The 17,351-nt window shown below is 38.3% G+C and overlaps 1 protein-coding gene across 9 annotated transcripts; it reads right to left on the bottom strand.

Annotated features, from left to right (window-relative positions):
- Positions 1 to 195: 195 nt before the first annotated feature.
- On the bottom strand, positions 196 to 17,138 carry cpne1 (copine I). Of its 9 annotated transcripts, none has more exons than XM_079598299.1 (18): positions 16,951 to 17,086; positions 14,836 to 14,919; positions 12,872 to 13,014; positions 6,464 to 6,595; positions 5,927 to 6,106; positions 5,711 to 5,785; positions 5,252 to 5,323; positions 4,975 to 5,058; positions 4,775 to 4,864; positions 3,851 to 3,946; positions 3,436 to 3,522; positions 3,284 to 3,343; positions 2,982 to 3,115; positions 2,311 to 2,365; positions 2,163 to 2,214; positions 1,927 to 2,060; positions 1,531 to 1,767; positions 196 to 1,393 (listed from the first exon to the last, which is right to left on the bottom strand). In XM_079598299.1, exons 4-18 carry the CDS (start codon positions 6,593 to 6,595, stop codon positions 1,280 to 1,282), a joined length of 1,602 nt encoding a protein of 533 aa, XP_079454425.1. In that variant the 5' UTR covers positions 12,872 to 13,014; positions 14,836 to 14,919; positions 16,951 to 17,086; the 3' UTR covers positions 196 to 1,279. The 9 variants fall into 9 exon arrangements, with proteins under 9 accessions (XP_079454425.1, XP_079454421.1, XP_079454427.1 ...); XM_079598295.1 differs by lacking the exon at positions 3,851 to 3,946 and adding an exon at positions 3,669 to 3,767; XM_079598301.1 differs by lacking the exon at positions 12,872 to 13,014 and having other exon boundaries at positions 16,951 to 17,119.
- Positions 17,139 to 17,351: the final 213 nt, after the last annotated feature.

Raw genomic sequence — 17,351 nt, 5'->3', positions numbered from 1 at the left:
AATATTTACCTATGATAATTTAAGTTAACAGTTGAACAGTTAGTGACCTAAGGGCGTAATAGGAGCATATCGGTGAACGGCTGTGCTCAGGTCGGCCTTTAAGACTAAAGTGATTGAAATAATACTATGCCTTTTTTGTTGCAGACATGACAAGCTACACATTCAAGGATTTTAAAAAACGAAACAAACATGTGTTATGTGTGTTAATAAGGCAATTTTATTCAGCATTTCTTGACAGTATAAAATGGCTTCTGATGAACGGAACATGCTGCCGTGTAAACATTTCATGATTAGGAAAAATAATGGCATTGAGAAAAACAATGATAATATGATTATAACCCCATTCCCTTGAAATCATTAGATTAAAAAACCAAATCTTTAAACAAGAGTCCCATAAGGCTTTGTGGCAAGAGCAAGCATTCATATGACTAAATTCGACAACTCTAATGGATATGTGCAGATTAACTTTACTGTGCAATTAAGGTGCAATCATTTGTGTTAGATAAATCAAATTACCATTCATTCAAAAAGAATCTTTAAAATATTACTTGGCACTAACTACAACTTTTTAAAAAGACACTGTGGTCTTCTATGGTCCCAAAGTCTACGTAATGCCTTTATACCATTAAACCAGCATTTTTAAATTCAGTTCTACTTAAATTCATATAGTGTGCTACTAAAATACATGCATAGATTTCTTTGGCAAGGTTCTAAATACTAATCATCTCTATTATGACAGCATGATTATGTTTTGCAGCATAGTGGCTGAATGAGTTCAGTGATTAACTTTGCTTTGATATACTACTATAGCTCAGAAAGTGTAGCGAACTTCATAAATCAGCATTCCTGATTCATATTGCATACATAGGCATCAAAAAGCAGCGAAAGGCCTAAAAGTGATTTCAAATCTTGGCTTATGGAAAATCAAGGCATCTGTATCCATAAACAATATTTAAAAAAATATATGCAACAATAGAGAAAAATAGATCTGTAAAAAGGAATATTTATAATAAAAAAAAACTCCATACCAGTTGGAAAAGAATAATATGAGGAATCTAGGAAGATAAAAGAAATCGATGAAAGACTGAAAATGAAAATTGTTTGCATAATATATATATATAAAGGCAATACAAATGGAATACAAGTGGTTTTCGTAAGAGTTCAACACCTGACATTGCTTCCTTCAACAGAGCTGTGGCTCCCTCTAGTGGTGTTCCATATACTTACTCGTATCTATTTCCTATAGATGGCTATGTTTCAGTCTCCATTGCAAACCTGTCTACTTGGTCGGTGGAGGGGGGTTGACAGGAAGCAGATTGCTCATTTTGAAGTACGACACCAGTTGATTTGGCACCTCAGCTAGGACGCTCTGAGCCAATGCTTCTTTAGGAGCCTAAGAAGAAATTGAGATGTAAAAAATGAAATGCCATTAAGTATTGACAGTGATGTAACAACAGAAAACACTGGATAAGAATTTAAGAACTTCTATCCAGCATGCAATTTCTATTAAAAATTTAACGAGGATCATACATTGGCAAACTGCTTGAAGGGCACGAACTGCACAATATCTCTGAGCGCCGACTCTCCGGTCAACGATTTGAGAACTCCACTGTCCCCATCAAGAAACTCCATGGCCTTAAAGTCTGCTTCACCCACACCCACGATGATGATGGACATGGGAAGTTTGGAGCAGTTCACGATGGACTGTCTGGTCTGATCGAGATCAGTGATCTCCCCATCAGTGATGATCAACAGCACAAAGTATTGCTAATTGAGAGAGAAAGATGTTAGACATACATAGTTCTAATGGACTGAAAATGCCATGGTAGACCACAGATAAAAAATGCATTAGTACCCATTAAACCACATCCTGAGTTGGATGAGGCAGTGCACTACAAAAAAAGGGCACTTGTTGGCATTACTCACAGCTGCATTTGGTTGCTGGGCGGCTCCAGCTGCAATTCGGGCCACATGATTTATAATGGGGGAGAAGTTTGTAGGTCCATAGAGACGGACTTGAGGCAAAGCCGCACGATAGGCCTCCACAATTCCTTGCACTCCTGCATGGTATAAAACATCAGCACATGTGCCAAACATGCTAGAATTTCTTTTACGCAATTGTTAAATTTCAAATCTAATTTTTCAAACACTGGGACTCTTACCTTGGCAATATGGGCTATTGGGGTTGAAGTTCAATGGGAACTCATGGGATACCTTAGAAATTGAAAAAGAAAAAAAAGGCACTTGTCAAATTAAATGATAATTACAACTAATAATGAAAAAGTATCAAGGACACCTATAATGTCTAACCTGGAAGTTTGGAGGTATTTGAGCACCAAATCCAAATGCTGGGAAAAGTTTATCACTACAAAGGAAGACAGAGAAAAATATATTGTAGACAAAAGGACCCATGTACTGGTACAAAAAGTCTCTTATGGATGTATTTGAGACAGAGCTAATGGGAAATATTACAATTTATAAGAATTTATATCTATTTTAAATATATCTTAAAATGTCATTTATTCCTGTGATGCAAAGCTGAATTATCAGCAATCATTACTCCAGTATTTCCTTCAGAAATCAGTCTAACATGCTGATTTGCGTTCAAATGTTGTTGTTTTTTAATCAATGTTAAATAGATTACTATTTTGTGAAAATGGTGATTAAAATTTTTTAATAAAATAAATACAACTTTTGTAACATTAAATGTCTTAACTGTCACTTTAGATCAATTTAATGCATCTTTGCTTAATAAAAGTATTACTTACTTAAAAATCATACTAGCCACAAACTTTTGAACGGTATATAGATATTCAAACAACTTGCATATTTCTATACTTTCCTTAAAACAATTACAATACACTACTCAATGGGTGTATGTTATATGTTAGTTTGTAGCAACATTGAATGGTTTTAGACTGAATGTTGTCCTTTTGGTCACACAGCTGGTGGAAAGTCTATGGACAAAATCGCCCTCTTACGTGTCATAGTCTTGGACTACTTGACCAACGGACCAGATGGCTGACAGATACTGGTTTACACCATTAGGGCTGATAAAGTGAAGAGAGTCAGGGGAGCGGGGGTCTCCATTAGAGCCAGTGAAGTCAATGCCCACCTAAAACCAAACAATTTGCACCATCGTTTTAGAACTTAAAACAAAGCCACAAATGTACAACCTAAATGTGATGTTCTGCATTACACCCATTGATAATATCAGCATGTAAACAACTGCAAAAAAGACACCAGCCATCAGAAGCAAATATTGTGCCATGACTGATCCTACCGTGAAGTTAATTTGGCAACCTCCCATCACATAATCCAGAAATGAATACTGTGCTTCAAGCTGAAAGACAGTGTGGAGATTATTTATTATCATTATTGTAAAGAACTCTGCAATTTCTATTTTCATTCATAACAGATGAATGTTGTTCGAACCTTGCAATACTTAATCCTGATGACCCCAGAGTTCTTATAACTCTTTTTCTTCTTTTGCTTATCTGGATGAATGCAGTCAAACTCAACCTACAAAAAATGAAAACTTTTCACTTATGCCCTTTAATAAAAGCCTTGGAAATTACAGAAGTGATTAAGATGTGAAGATAAAGAAATGTTCTACTATTAACACAATTACAACAAAAAAGCATGGCGCAGTGGAAGTGGAGTCTCACCGGGGAGCCATTAACTGCTTTCTGCAGATCTGACACATTAGTTTGAAACACACCAATGAGATCATGAGAGCCATCGCTATCATAATCAAAACAATGAACCTAAAACAAAAAGGCACGGACAGACAGACAGAAAGAAAAAGAAAGAGGTTTAGAGAAGATTAAAGGACATGCATCCTGCTCACCGCATTGTCTTTAGCCTCGATTAGTTTAGCGGTGGTGCAGGTGAACTCTCCTATAATGTCTGAGCTTGTGTCTTCATCCTTATCGTAACATGTTACCTAGCAATCAGACAAAGCTTTAGTCTAAGGACTAGGACAACTGAAAGTGCTGGCAGATGACATGATTATATTTTTATGATACTATGCGTTTTTTCTTCTGATCTAATAGCTACTTCCGAAAAATACATTATTGCCTAAGTTTTGTACACTACCATTCAAAAGTTGGGGGTCAGTAAGATTTTATCAAGCAAAGTTGCATTTAATTGATCAAATATATCGGTTAAGAATTTTACACAGTGTCCTAACCAGACCATTAATATTAAACCATATGTATTTTTAATAGGGCTGTCGATTTAGCACATTAACTTAATTAGATATGGGGGGAAATAACACGTTAAAATGAACGCATTTATCGCACCCACCCCAGACCTAAGTAGGTAATCTTACATTTCATACAGTTGATTGCAGACGAACATAAAGAATGATGGAGCCAACCAACATAATGCTCCTAATTCAAGATATAAGGGCAAAAATGCAGTCCTCTGTTTGAACGTTCAGACTCGCACTAAATTATTTAAACATCAAATTAAGCACATAATCAGTACAGGAGATTTTCATTGTGACCCTTTGCATGTTGTTGTGCCAGCCATGACGCTGCAGAAATAGCAACATGCAGCCTTGGTGAGCATAAGAGACTTCTTTCAAGAGCAAAAAAAAAAAATCGTACATACCCCAAACTTTTGAACGGTAGTGTATGTGATGTTACAAAAATAGAAATAAGAGCAGAAGTAAATTGTTTTTCTCTTGCATAGTGAAACGGCCTTCTGCAATTCTGATAACTTACAATGTCAAACATCTGAGTGAGCATAAAAAAAACTTTGTAGTTACCTTGATTGGTTTGTTCAGGTCACCACCACAGAATGTATGCAGGGAGACGGTAAACTTTTTCCAAGATGGATTCAAATTATTTTTGATGACCTATCGGTAACAACAACCATCAGCAAACAAATGCAACAACTCATGATTTGTTCTGCATGCACAAATAGACTAATAGTTAGTTCACTGAGTGAGTGAAAGTGGGTAAAAACCTCCGTCCTGTGAATTAACTGCCATTTCCCATCTTCTTCTTGCTTGAAAAACTCCAAGAATGGATCAGACTTCCCAAACAGATCCTGAAAAAGATAAGTGAACAGTGCAGCTTCCATATAACTCAAAACAGTTAATACCATAACTGGCTTTTACCCTGAATATTGTGTGGTAAACCAGCGGTGACATTCTCCCTGCTTCTTTTGCAGCAATAACTGATGAAGTACAAATCCTAATCGGTTATAACAAGATGTAAGAACAGAGGATGATTATGTCTACCTTTTTATCCAGGTTTTTTGCCTCCACTTCCATTACAATAGCCCTGTTGTCCTTCACTTCATCTGCTGTAATCTGTACATACCAAAAATACAACATTGCTAAATGTAAGAAACATTTTGAATGGCAGAACTGTTGTAGAAATGTGGAAAGCGATGCTTGCAAAAACGAACAGCTAGATGATGGTACACATCATTGACAAACTTTGCATGAATTCAAACATGCAAATGTTATTTTGTTCAAACAGAGGGCTTTTGTGGACTATCAAATAAAACAAATTATTTTATGAAGCACTTCAATTCTTCTACAAACAAAGACACCACAAATTAAAATGAATTGAATTCTGATGCCTGTAAAACATTCAACAGGAAGATGGTAAAACTGCCATGTGACAAGTCCCCATGTTCTTTTACAGATGTTGCCATATTAGAAATATCAGTAAGAGTGTTTATATGAACATACCGTTATTGTGCCTTTCCCAGCTGGTTTTGTTGCCTTGAGCTGAAGGGGTCTGGTAATCTTCCTACTTGATACAATCTGTTGTAAAGGTTGGTACATAAACAATGCCATTATGCATGTTATATTTTTAATGAAGTACAGTGTGACTAATGATTAGCACTGTTCTGCAGCAACTAGCACAAAACAGCATTTCACTGTATCACTCCTCACAACACATACCTGACCAAGGGTGCATTCAAAGCCTCCCAGAAAGTCGTCATCCTTGAGGTCAACGGACTTGTTGTCAATATCATAGACGCCAAACTTTAGTTTCTGCACCTTCTCAAAATAGTAGTCAATGTGAAGTTTTGTGGAGAACTCGGGGTCCTGGCAATTCTTCACTCTCTCGGTGCGTTCTACCTGCAATGAGCACATACTTTCAGCAATGTGACAAGAAAATAAGGTCATTTGTTTTTAATGCTCTACAAGTTTGAAAAAAAAAATAAAAAATTATATGCCTGAAAAATAATAATCAAGTAAAACATTTTCTTTCTATAATATTTACTAACTACTTTAAATAATTAATCAAAATCTGTTTCATAGGTGTTAGTAATGGTGTCAGAGAGCAGTGACATTTCCCCCCATCAAAACTGTTGCAGTGATACATTTGAAATTGAAAGTGTCAGCAGCAGTAGGCTACTATAAAAAAGGAAACGTAACTGCAATTTTTGTTACAGCGGCTGTATTTTTGTTACAGGGTTAAAGTGTATAACTTACCTCTGTCCATTTGTCATCGCCGACACTCTGTAGCAGAACACAGAGTGGATCAGATTTGGATCCAACATCTTTATCCAGAAGATTATTGCAAGAGACGGAGAGCTCGATTTTCGACACACACTGAACGGCCATCTGAAAACCACAGAAGACACACAAAAAAAATGTATGAAGTGCTTGCCTCGAGCTTAACTGCTTCAATGAACCATTACTGAAGCGCACACACGCGAGGAAGTGAAATTTGATGAAACAGATTTTGGGCAAATTGGCCGTAATAAAAAGCAATACAAAATTCATATAGTCTTCGAATCATACTACATGCTCGCTTTTTACAAAATTACACGTTTTAAAATATGTATTTAAAAAAAGTGGCAAATGTCGTGTCTGAGGGCCTAAATGTCAGTATTTGAGACTGTCCGAGAGTCACGCCTTAAATATGTTAACGCGATTGAAACTAAATTTCTGCAATGCTTAATGGCGCACTGCAAATAAGACCCCCGATACTATAAGATGAGCTGACAAATGCTACCGTGAAACTAAAAAAATCATACCCTTAACAACTTTCAAACTGGAGAAATCGTGTTCGGAGATTCTCTGTCGAAACAAAACTGCTTACTAGTACTACCGTCTACACCCTGTCCCTGACACGTTCATGTAATATCAAATGAGCAGGCTGGCCGATGCCACTTAGCTCCTCTCTAGACGTGCAACGCTATTGGTCAGAACGCAAGCTGAACTACGCTGCGATTGGCCAGGGGCCTGTCAATCACAGCACAAGCACGCACTCCGCAGCGGCAGCACAGAGAGCACTGTGCATGAAACCAACGTGGAGTGAGTCATTCATTACTCAGACAACAATACAACTACAAACATTCTCATTTTTACCAACACCGTGAACTCATACTCATCACACTTAGAATTATATTAAAACACGCGTGTAACGAATTCAACCTACTTAATCTATATTATATCAGTGTTTCAGCGTAATAGCTGAATAATTCATATATGACTGCATGAGTTCATAATTTCACGTACACCCAACAATGCAGCAATCAATCAAAAGCATTACATTTGTTACGTATTCTGCCAGCGTGTCAGTTTTATCAGTAGTGCCACAGCACAGAAACTAGTCTCGACTGGTTTAAGAAAACAGTGAGCAGAAGCAAAACGTGGTTGCCTTGACCGCTATGTCACCATGGTAACACAGATTCCACAACTGGGCCAAATAATTTACAAAAAGCAAACAAACACACACTACAGAACAAATTCCTATTACTTCGTTGTACCGTATTTGCTGCCTAACCTGTCTTTAAGAGTGACAAATTAGTGGCCTTTTTTCCTCTTTGATATTGCAGTGCAATCAATATATAACCTTAAATGTATAGAAGTCTTAATATCTATAAGAAAGCTTTACTTTTCAACATCAATCTCACCAATTCAAATCACCACCATAAAGCAATGTTTTAACTGTTATTGTGTACACAACGTATACCCCTGGTTGCACAGAAAAGGCTCAAACATTTTTGCAGACTGAAATGCAGATTTGAGCTGTTTTAACTGAAAGTAACTTGCTCTGCCATCTTAAAATATATCAGTGCCATTTGTTATGTCTCAAGATTTACACCAGTAATGTTTTTTCTTCTTCTAAGGTACATTTATAAATGCTACTTAAAACATCCTAATTGAACTAATGCCTAATCCTAGCTTAATCTAACCTTGTCTGTGAAACCGGGCCATAGAAATAATAATAATGCAAATATATAAACAATATATTTCTGCTGCAATATCAGTTCAGAATTTTCCAGAATTACTCTGGCAATAAATAACATGTATTTCTCAAAATGAAGTCTCAATTAAAGCAAAAAATAAAAAGTCCCAATTTCCCCCCCCCCCCCCCCCCCCACCACCACCACCCCCCACAATGCATTCTTCCTTAAACTAAAAAACGATCAAACACTAAAAAATCGGGCAGAAAATCCAATGCTCAGATAGTTTATAGCAGCACTAATGTCTATGATTACAACTTACCTGAACATTAATGTTAATCAGGAATCAAGGCTCAGCGTCAAAAAGTAAAATATGCAGTCCACAATGCTTGAGAACCACTCAAGAATGCGAAACAGACAGAAATGCACTCAATTCATCATGAATTTAATTCCAAAGCATTTCACAACACCAAAAGTACAAAAGCTGAACCCAAATAAAAAACTTGCATAAATAACCGTGAACTTGTGCTTCTGAGCAGGCCCAGTGCAAGCAGATTCAAAGCATCAAAGAGCAGCGCTTGAGAGCAATACCACTTGACCTGCTTTAAAGAAATGCATCGAGAATGTGCAGAATTCTTTGAAAACCCAGCTGCTAGAGAGAAATGACAAGCATGTGCAACTTGAATAACCTTTTATGCAGCATATCATTTGCCATCATAATCCACAGCCAAACCGATTAAACATTTCATGTACCTCTCATCAGTGCAGTTTGCATGAGAATTGTTCATCCACTTTATATCAGAACAAAGTTCAAAAACAGCCAAATACAAAAATGTGTTCCTCTTTAATGTTTCATATAGAGACACTGCATTCTTAAAAAACCACCAGTGGCACAACTGGGGCAGAATTTCATGAGTTTTTGATCCGTACACAATTAGGATATGTTTTGTGTAATGCTGCAGGCATAAGGACACACTAAATTTATGCTGTGCAGTTCAACAGAATCCAAACTAAAATAACTATTAGACTTTTTTTTTACTCTAAAAAAACAAAACAGTATAAAGCTTTTACCTGAAATGCATATCTGTGGCAGCAGAAAATATAAAATTTAAAAAGAGAGCCTTATTTTGATGTAAAAAAAAGAAAGAAAAAAGTTTATAATAAAGCACTGTGGGAAAAGGTCAATGCCTCAATATTATAAAGAGTCTTAAGCAACAAGCAAAAGATTGGAGCTAGAGTCACATCTTTAGAAGACATCTGGGAATCGAAAATATAAATATGCAGTTCAATATGGGAAACAAGGAAGTCACAGCAAAACATTTTATTGTTCATATTTGAACTGAAATAAACAGAAGGACAGGAGAGAATACAATACCTTTAAGTGTCATCATTTCAGGAATGGCATTTTATTGACAAAATAGTTCAGCTGGAAAGTATTTACAAGAGAAAAAGCGCTGGAACGTCAAAATAAACTACGTATAACAACTGATCCATTTCTGCAAAACTTTAAAAAAAGCCAAACATCCAAAAAAAAAGAGGAATCTATCATCAAACACCACAACAACACATTGTGAAGAGAGCTAAGCAAAGAGAGTAAAATGCTTTCATATACATTATATTACAATGCCACATGTGCTTCACATCCGCTTATAGTGTACAGTGAAGTATTGGTTTGACATCAGGCTTTTGTAGCAATCCAATGTGACAGCAACAGATATTGATAAGACATAGCATTTGCATTTTATTGAGAGCAAACATTGAGCAAACATTGTAACTGAAGTGACATGTATATAGCGCACAATGCACAGCAGCAGTTGTTTTTTTTACCTCAAATGCGTAGATGCAGCATGGATAATATACAGATGTGTAAAACTTGAGCAGAGATACCAAACAATGAGGAACTAACCTCCTCCACAGCTATTAGGCTCTAATGAACATACCACTATGAAGTCGCCCCTTTTTCTGATCTGCAGATGTGAACTAAAACATTATTGGCCTGAAGTCTTAAACAACGCGGTTTAGAGGAATTAAAAATAAATATTGTCTTTCCTCAATTGTCATGCTTCATTTAACTACAATCTTGGATACATAATGTGTCCAGGAAAAAAAACTAATACTTGTCAGTTTCTTCTTCTGTACATAAAAACAACCAGTTTAGTTAATTTGTCAGAAAACCGTGTCAAAAGAAAACATACTTTGCAATGACAAAGTCATTGTTTTCATCCCAAAGTGATCTTCACTTTTCTTGCCCCAATAGGCCTATCATTCAGGTCCATAACAGCAGCCATTGCTTCATCTTGGGAGTCAAAAGCAACCATCGCTTCCCCAGTGGGCATACCTTTCTCATTGAATTGCAAGCATACAGAACCAGGCAACACTTGATAGCCATAGAAAAAATCAATTATCTCATCAACAGTCACAGTAAAGGGCATGTTTTGAATTTTGACAATGGTTGGCCGTGAATTACCTGGACCACTGGAAGGTCCTCTAAGACTCTCAGAAGCTGGCCTCTGACCTTGGCTCCCTCCATGATTTTGGCCGATGGGTTTACGAGAAGATCCATTATCAAATGATGGGATGCCCCTTAATGGCTCTGGTCCACCAAAACCAGAAGGTGCACTGGGTCTGAAACCAGGGTGCTCTAGAACAGGACCGGGCAGGGGTCCTCCAACCATTGGTGGGGGAAGGCCTAGCGAGACATCACCCAAAGCAGCACCAAGTGGCGGCAAAGGCGGTGGACCTGCCAGTCCATTACCTGGGGCAACGAACGGGTTGACGAAAGGAGGGCCGTTGCCAAGGGTCCCTACAGCATTTCTCAGAAAACTAAACTCGTCGCCTGTCATTCCTGGAAAAGCATGAGGTACTTGGGGAACTTGGACCTGGGGCTGCGCGTGTGCATGAGAATGGGCATGGTTATTTCCTAGGGATTTCTGGCCTCTCTTTGCTTGTGGAGGAGGATTTCTCTCAACTTCCTTCATCTGATCGAATGTTACCAAATGAACAAAAGCATCCCTGCCATTCAATTTTTGCCTATGGAGTCTCTCTGCTTTCAGTGCATCCTCATCAGACTTAAACTGCACAATAGCCTGGCCAAGACCATTACCGTTTGCGTCAACTAGCACCTTAAGACTTTCTTCAAACAACTGAATGCCATCAAGAAAAAGACGGACATCTTTTTTCGTCACGTTATAAGGAATATTGGTTATGTGAGCACAATTCTTGGCACTCTTTCCTCCTCCTGAGCTATTCTTCTGATCGCCCTGGGAACCCTGCATTCGTTTGCGAATGGTGTCTATCTTTTCATACATGTTTTTCTTTGTGATCGGATGCACCTGAATAAACCGACTACCCATGTACTGCATATGGCATCCGAGAGCAACTTTGTAATCATTTTCATTCCTAAACTCCACAAATCCCTCACCGGTTGCCCTGCCATTGGGACCGTACGCAATGTAAATGCTATCTTCAACAATGTCAAGATTTTTGAAAAACTCAAAGATCTGCTTGTTTTCGGCTTCATACGGGAGTCCTTTCAAATACACACAGAATTCTAGTTTGTGGGGAGATCGGGATCTGGCTCGATCGCGACCAGAGGGTGGTGGTGAATTGGCACTTCTGCGACGATGGCGATTGTGTTCAGAGTCACCACCTGGTTTAGACTGTCCCGCACTCTCTCTCCACTGTCGCTCTGTAGCTGGAGAAATTTCAACATATCTTTGGCCAATCATTCCAGCATTTCTTTTCAGAGCTTCAAAAGACTCTTGGGGCGAGAAGAACTTAACCAATGCCCGGCCGTTGTTTCTACCCAGGTGGTCTTTGAGCAAACGAACAGACTCAATCCCAAGTCCCTGGAAGAAATCTCTGACTTCACATTCAGTGACTGAAAAAGGAAGGCCGTGTAGATGAACATAAAACTCATCTGGGTTTGTCTGTGCTGATTTCATGTGAGATTGGAGGTTAAGGGGGTTATGGGGGTTTAGAGGGTTAAGGGGATTCATGAACATTGGATTGTGATTTCCGAGAGACATTGGACAAGAGCCAGCTATACCACCAGATAAAGGGCCGACTGGGGGAGGGACACCAGGATTGAATGGAGGAAGCGCAGACATATGCGTCATGTGTGAAATGGGAGGGACCGGAGGCACTGACGTTAGCTGATTAACAGTAGGTACTGGTGGTAATGAGGATACTGGTGGGGGTCCTGGCATGGGGGGCATTGGTGGTAGAGTTGGCATGGAGGGCAAGGGAGGTATTGGGGGAGGTACAGAGTTCAAGGACGACATTGCCGTTGTCATTGTTGATCCCAAACTAAGACTTGGACTGCTAAAATTATTGAAGTTTGGGGGCATATTTCCCATGGTAGTGGTTGAAAAGGTAGGGACAGTCTTGTTGCTTACAGGCTCGTGTGTTGACACTGCTGTGGTGGCTGTAGTCGAAGTTGTGTTACTAAAACCTTGTGCTGTGGTTGCCAAGTTGCCCCTTCCACTTCCACCAGTACTAACTGGTGGACCCGGCCTACTGCCATTTCCTGTGGCAACCTCTGCACTGCCGGTTTCAAAGCGCCTACGGCTCAGCTCAATCATGTTTTGCATTTCTGTTTTGCTACTCAGTAACAGAGACACCTTGGAACCTTTGATCGAGCCCCCTGTGCGCATCATTCCAAGCCTTGCATCTTCATCTGTGGCGAACACGATAAAAGCCTCACCGTGTTCACCCCCTACAATATGCACACCACCATCCGGGATGGTCAATCCAGAGAAGAAATGACGTATGTCCATAGTCCCAGCCACAATGGGGAGACCCTGCAAACGGATGACCACAGCCATGCTGAGGTGCAACAAAACACACCTGTAGATGAAAGAAGGCAACGACTGTCAGGCTATGGTAAAAGGCAAAAAGATAACAGAGAACCAGTATACAAACCACAAGACAATTAACAGCAAGACCAAAGATTATGTGAGAAACATTATGACAACAGCAGAATAAATAGCGCATGAATTTTAACACATCAAAGCCTAACACAGATTCTTAGCTCATCACACCTTTTAATGGCTTTGGAGTCATAGCTAAAGCACACTAGCTAGCATACTGCATTTCACTTTATACAGAATACAACAATTTAGAATGAGGTCAAATCATTTAAAACAATTAATCTTGAAAGATTATATTACCCAGATAACTAAATAAAACACTGTTAAATACACCCATTGCCTGAGTTTAACTGAGAATTGAAGTCACAATCTTCAAATATGACAGAAGTTTGACAACACTAATACTGTTATTTGTATAGCAAGTGTAGCCTAGTGGTTTTTAATCCTGGTCCTGAGGACCCACAGCACTGTAAATTTTTATATATCTGACAATCAGTTCATTGAGCTTTCTCTAATGAGCTAATGATCTGAATCGGGTGTTTTAAATAAAGGGAAAAAATGCAGTGCTGTGGGACCCTAGGATTTAAAAAAAAGAAAAAACACAGGACCAGCATTGAAAACCACTGTTTTAGCTTATTTTACACAGTCCTTGGCTTGAAGATGGCTGACCACAGGGTTCCCACACATTTTGACCAAAAGAGGATATAAGAATATGGGTAACCGAACAGGCCCAGGGCTCCATTGACTTCCATAGTATGGGGGAAAAAATACTATGGAAGTCAATGGGACCATGGGCATGTTTGGTTACCCATATTTTTCAAAATATCTTCTTTTGTGTTCAGCAGAAGACACAAATTCATACAGGTTTGGAACAACTTGAGGGTGAGTAAATGACATGATTTTTGGGTGAACTATCCCTTTAACTTATTCAGAGTTGGATATTACAATTGAAAAAGTATCCTTCCAGGTAACTTCCAGGTTAACAACTGTGGGAAGCAGAGCCCAACAATAAGGACTGCCCGATGGACAGTCGACGCAACGGTCACTTACACGATTGGGCCAGTGCTGCATTACGAGTTTATCATTTACACGTGTTTTTAAGCCTTGCCAATTTAAATATTCAAGTGCAAGACGACGCAAAAGAGAACTCAATTCAATAGTGTGAGAAGTTTTGTGTGCGCATACATCTGAAGCGCACACCCACAAAAGACGCTTCTCCGACAGCGTGTGAATGCTGAATAGAGCTCTTTTTTTAAAACGGACATATCACACAAAATAACTTTAAAAAATGTCGGCGGTATCCTAATAAAAACTGTTTGTTATATCTTAAGAGAAGATTAAGAGAGTTGAGAAATACAACACTTGTAACAGTATATTGGATTCATTCAGCTCTTAAAGTGTCAGCTGCCTAATAAACCTGCGGCTGTGTTTGTTTTAATGTTGATCAAACAATGCCTATTTTATTTATTTATTACTATTTTGTAGTAAGTTTAAAAATTTAGCAGGGCAAGTACAAATTTTAACCACTGGCCTGACCTGATTTACTTTTTAACATTTTACTGTAGCCAGAAAAATGTCCCCCAAAACATTAATAGCACTGTAAAAATTAGAGTTGCATTGTAGAGTCATCCATTCACAAAGAATCCATACTGCAATGATATATTACTCAAGACAACAACAAAATTCTAACAAATATCAACATTCATGTATTTTTCTCACTCTTTTATTAAACAATTAAAAAAAAATAAGTTGACCACATATTTCTAAGTTTGTTGACTAAGATCCCTCAAATGCTTACCTGGATTTAAAGTGCTGCTTCGTTACAAGATGCACAGGATACCCAAGCCAATCCTGACGGCAATCATTTAAAATCAATTCTCGACTGTAATAAAAAGAATAAATGGAGGGAAATATATGTAAACAGCATTAGAACAAGCATACCCATGATTGTCTCCAAGAAAACCATCCAGCAATTTCCAGCCCATTTAGTAACATTCTGCTACAGCAAAACAATAAATTGAATCACCACTTGTGCACATCAGAAGTTTGCCGGCTTCGCAAAAGCCATACACATTAAAATTGGTCTTAGAAAACATGAATGTCATGTATTTCATGAACCCCAGCAAACATACACACTTAACAGCAACGCATCAAAATACAGGAACATTTTAAAACATTTTGTAGTATATTAAGCTAGAAAAACAGATTGTGACCTTGCATAGAGAAGATAAATGATAATGTTGATCCATTGTGAGCAATGAATAAGAAACGTAATTAGAGACCTCTCTAAAAGCATCTAGCCTGTTTAATCCTAACTCGTGTAGCGTATTTCTAATCTGTAAATTGGTAACCTGTTAACATACAAGAATATCCAGAAAAAAGGCCAATTAGACACTAAAAAGTACAACCACTGTAGAAACCTCTCTTAACTATTAAGTTACACTACACAAGAACATGAAATTTACACTCTACTTAGCCTAGTCCATGACACTTTAAAAAATTCAATTCTGTCATAATTTACTCAACCTTCATGTTGTTCCAAATATAGGCTATACGACTTATTAGCCTAATTTTATCTTCAGTACACGAATGGAGATATCAGATATTTATAAAATAGGCCTATTCTTTCATCATCTTTGTCAATACTTTGAAAGTCCATGCAACTAAAACTTTAATGCATCCAAAAGTACAAAAATAGTTTTTAAAAGTAATCCATAAGTTGTTAGGCTATACAGTGGTTTAAATTCAAGTGTTGTGAGTGACATGATCGCTTTAATTGAACATTTCATTTTTTTATGGGTCTTATGGGTTAGGGTGAGAAAATTATAACAGAATTTAAAAATATTATTTGGAGAAGTGTTTAAATAGGAAGAGAAGTATTTGATCACCTACCACCAGAAACCACAAAATCTAGATATACCATATCATATACAACTCAAGAGTGTCTTCAGACACTAAATGAGCAACAACCTCCAACCTTCTGCTTGATAAGGTTACAATGTTAAGAGACTTACACCAAAAGTGGAAACTACGTCACATAATCAGAGGCTAATAACCATGTGGACATAAACCTGAATGCATGTAACGTTAGGCCAAAAAAAACAAAAACAGGTAGTAACTACTAACAACCAAATAATTAGAAGTATGACATCAAGGATGAGGTCTGTTAATTGGACTTTAAAAAAACGTTGTATAAAAACCTCAACTTGGAGATTTCCATTGCATCAACACTCCAATGTCACAATCAAACACTCCAATGTCACCATAAACGACCTCTTAAAGTACAGTTTATTCTTATGCTGAAATATGACGAAGTGTCAACAAACTTGATACAACATCGAATATAAAATGAGCTTCATCCAGGAAACGTTGCTTATTTTGCACGTTTACAGCTTGCTTTAGCTAGAACAACCACTGAAATAAAAGAGCGAATCACAACAATAGAAACATCCGAGAAAAGTCGTCCAAGAAAAGCTTTGAAAACACAGCACTCTTTGATCTCCTAAAATAAAATGATCTAAGTAAATAGAGTTTAACAATAACATCCATCGTATGGCGTCATCAGCCATTCAAACCTCAAAACCCAGCGAGATGACAAAATGGCGCCGTCTGTATTTACCAGCGCAAATGGATTGGTGTCGTCTACAACTGAAACAAAGCTAGCGGCTATTTTCCCAATTCTTTAAATCAGCATAGCACGTTTTAGAAATTTGAAAACAACATTCACTGCACGGAAAGGAAGAGATGTCTGGCTCGCGGCGCATTGTCCATTTAAAACAGCTCATTGCTTGGAGCTCACAATCACCCTGCCTTCCATTAAGCGTATAAAACCACTGCATGTTGCAAATGTCGAGTGTTGTGTATGGCTACATGAAATGCATTGTGTGAATTTATGTACTTTGCATATTCTTACCGAAATTATTTGTCTTAACTGATCTTTATAAAATAATAAAGACGAGGCGCTTCAGTTGTCTTCTTCCACCTCTTGTTCGTCTGCGTCTTGTCGTCGTGCTCAATCTGTTCAGTATCGAGACTGGAGAAAGATCGACGGCGCTTGCGCTGATGTAAGCCAATCAGTGAACGCGCTGCAGAGACAGACGCACGCTGTTGTAGTAGGTGGGTCACTTGAGCAAGCAGCTCCTCCTCTCTGGAGATCCACAAGGGTTGGATTAGTCCAGCTCCTCCTCTCTGGAGCGCCAATGGGGTGCAGGGCTAGAGTTGTGGGTAGGGTTAGGCAGAGCCATGACTCTTCTGGGGTAGGGTTAGGGTGTGGTTGGATAGTCTAGCTCCACCCATTAGGCCCAAATTATATTT

Source organism: Phoxinus phoxinus (genome assembly GCF_949152265.1).
Source record: "Phoxinus phoxinus genome assembly, chromosome: 22".
NCBI lineage: Eukaryota > Metazoa > Chordata > Actinopteri > Cypriniformes > Leuciscidae > Phoxinus > Phoxinus phoxinus.
The sequence above is the reverse complement of the archived record's forward strand: the minus strand, read 5'-3'. Positions and strand labels throughout refer to the sequence as shown.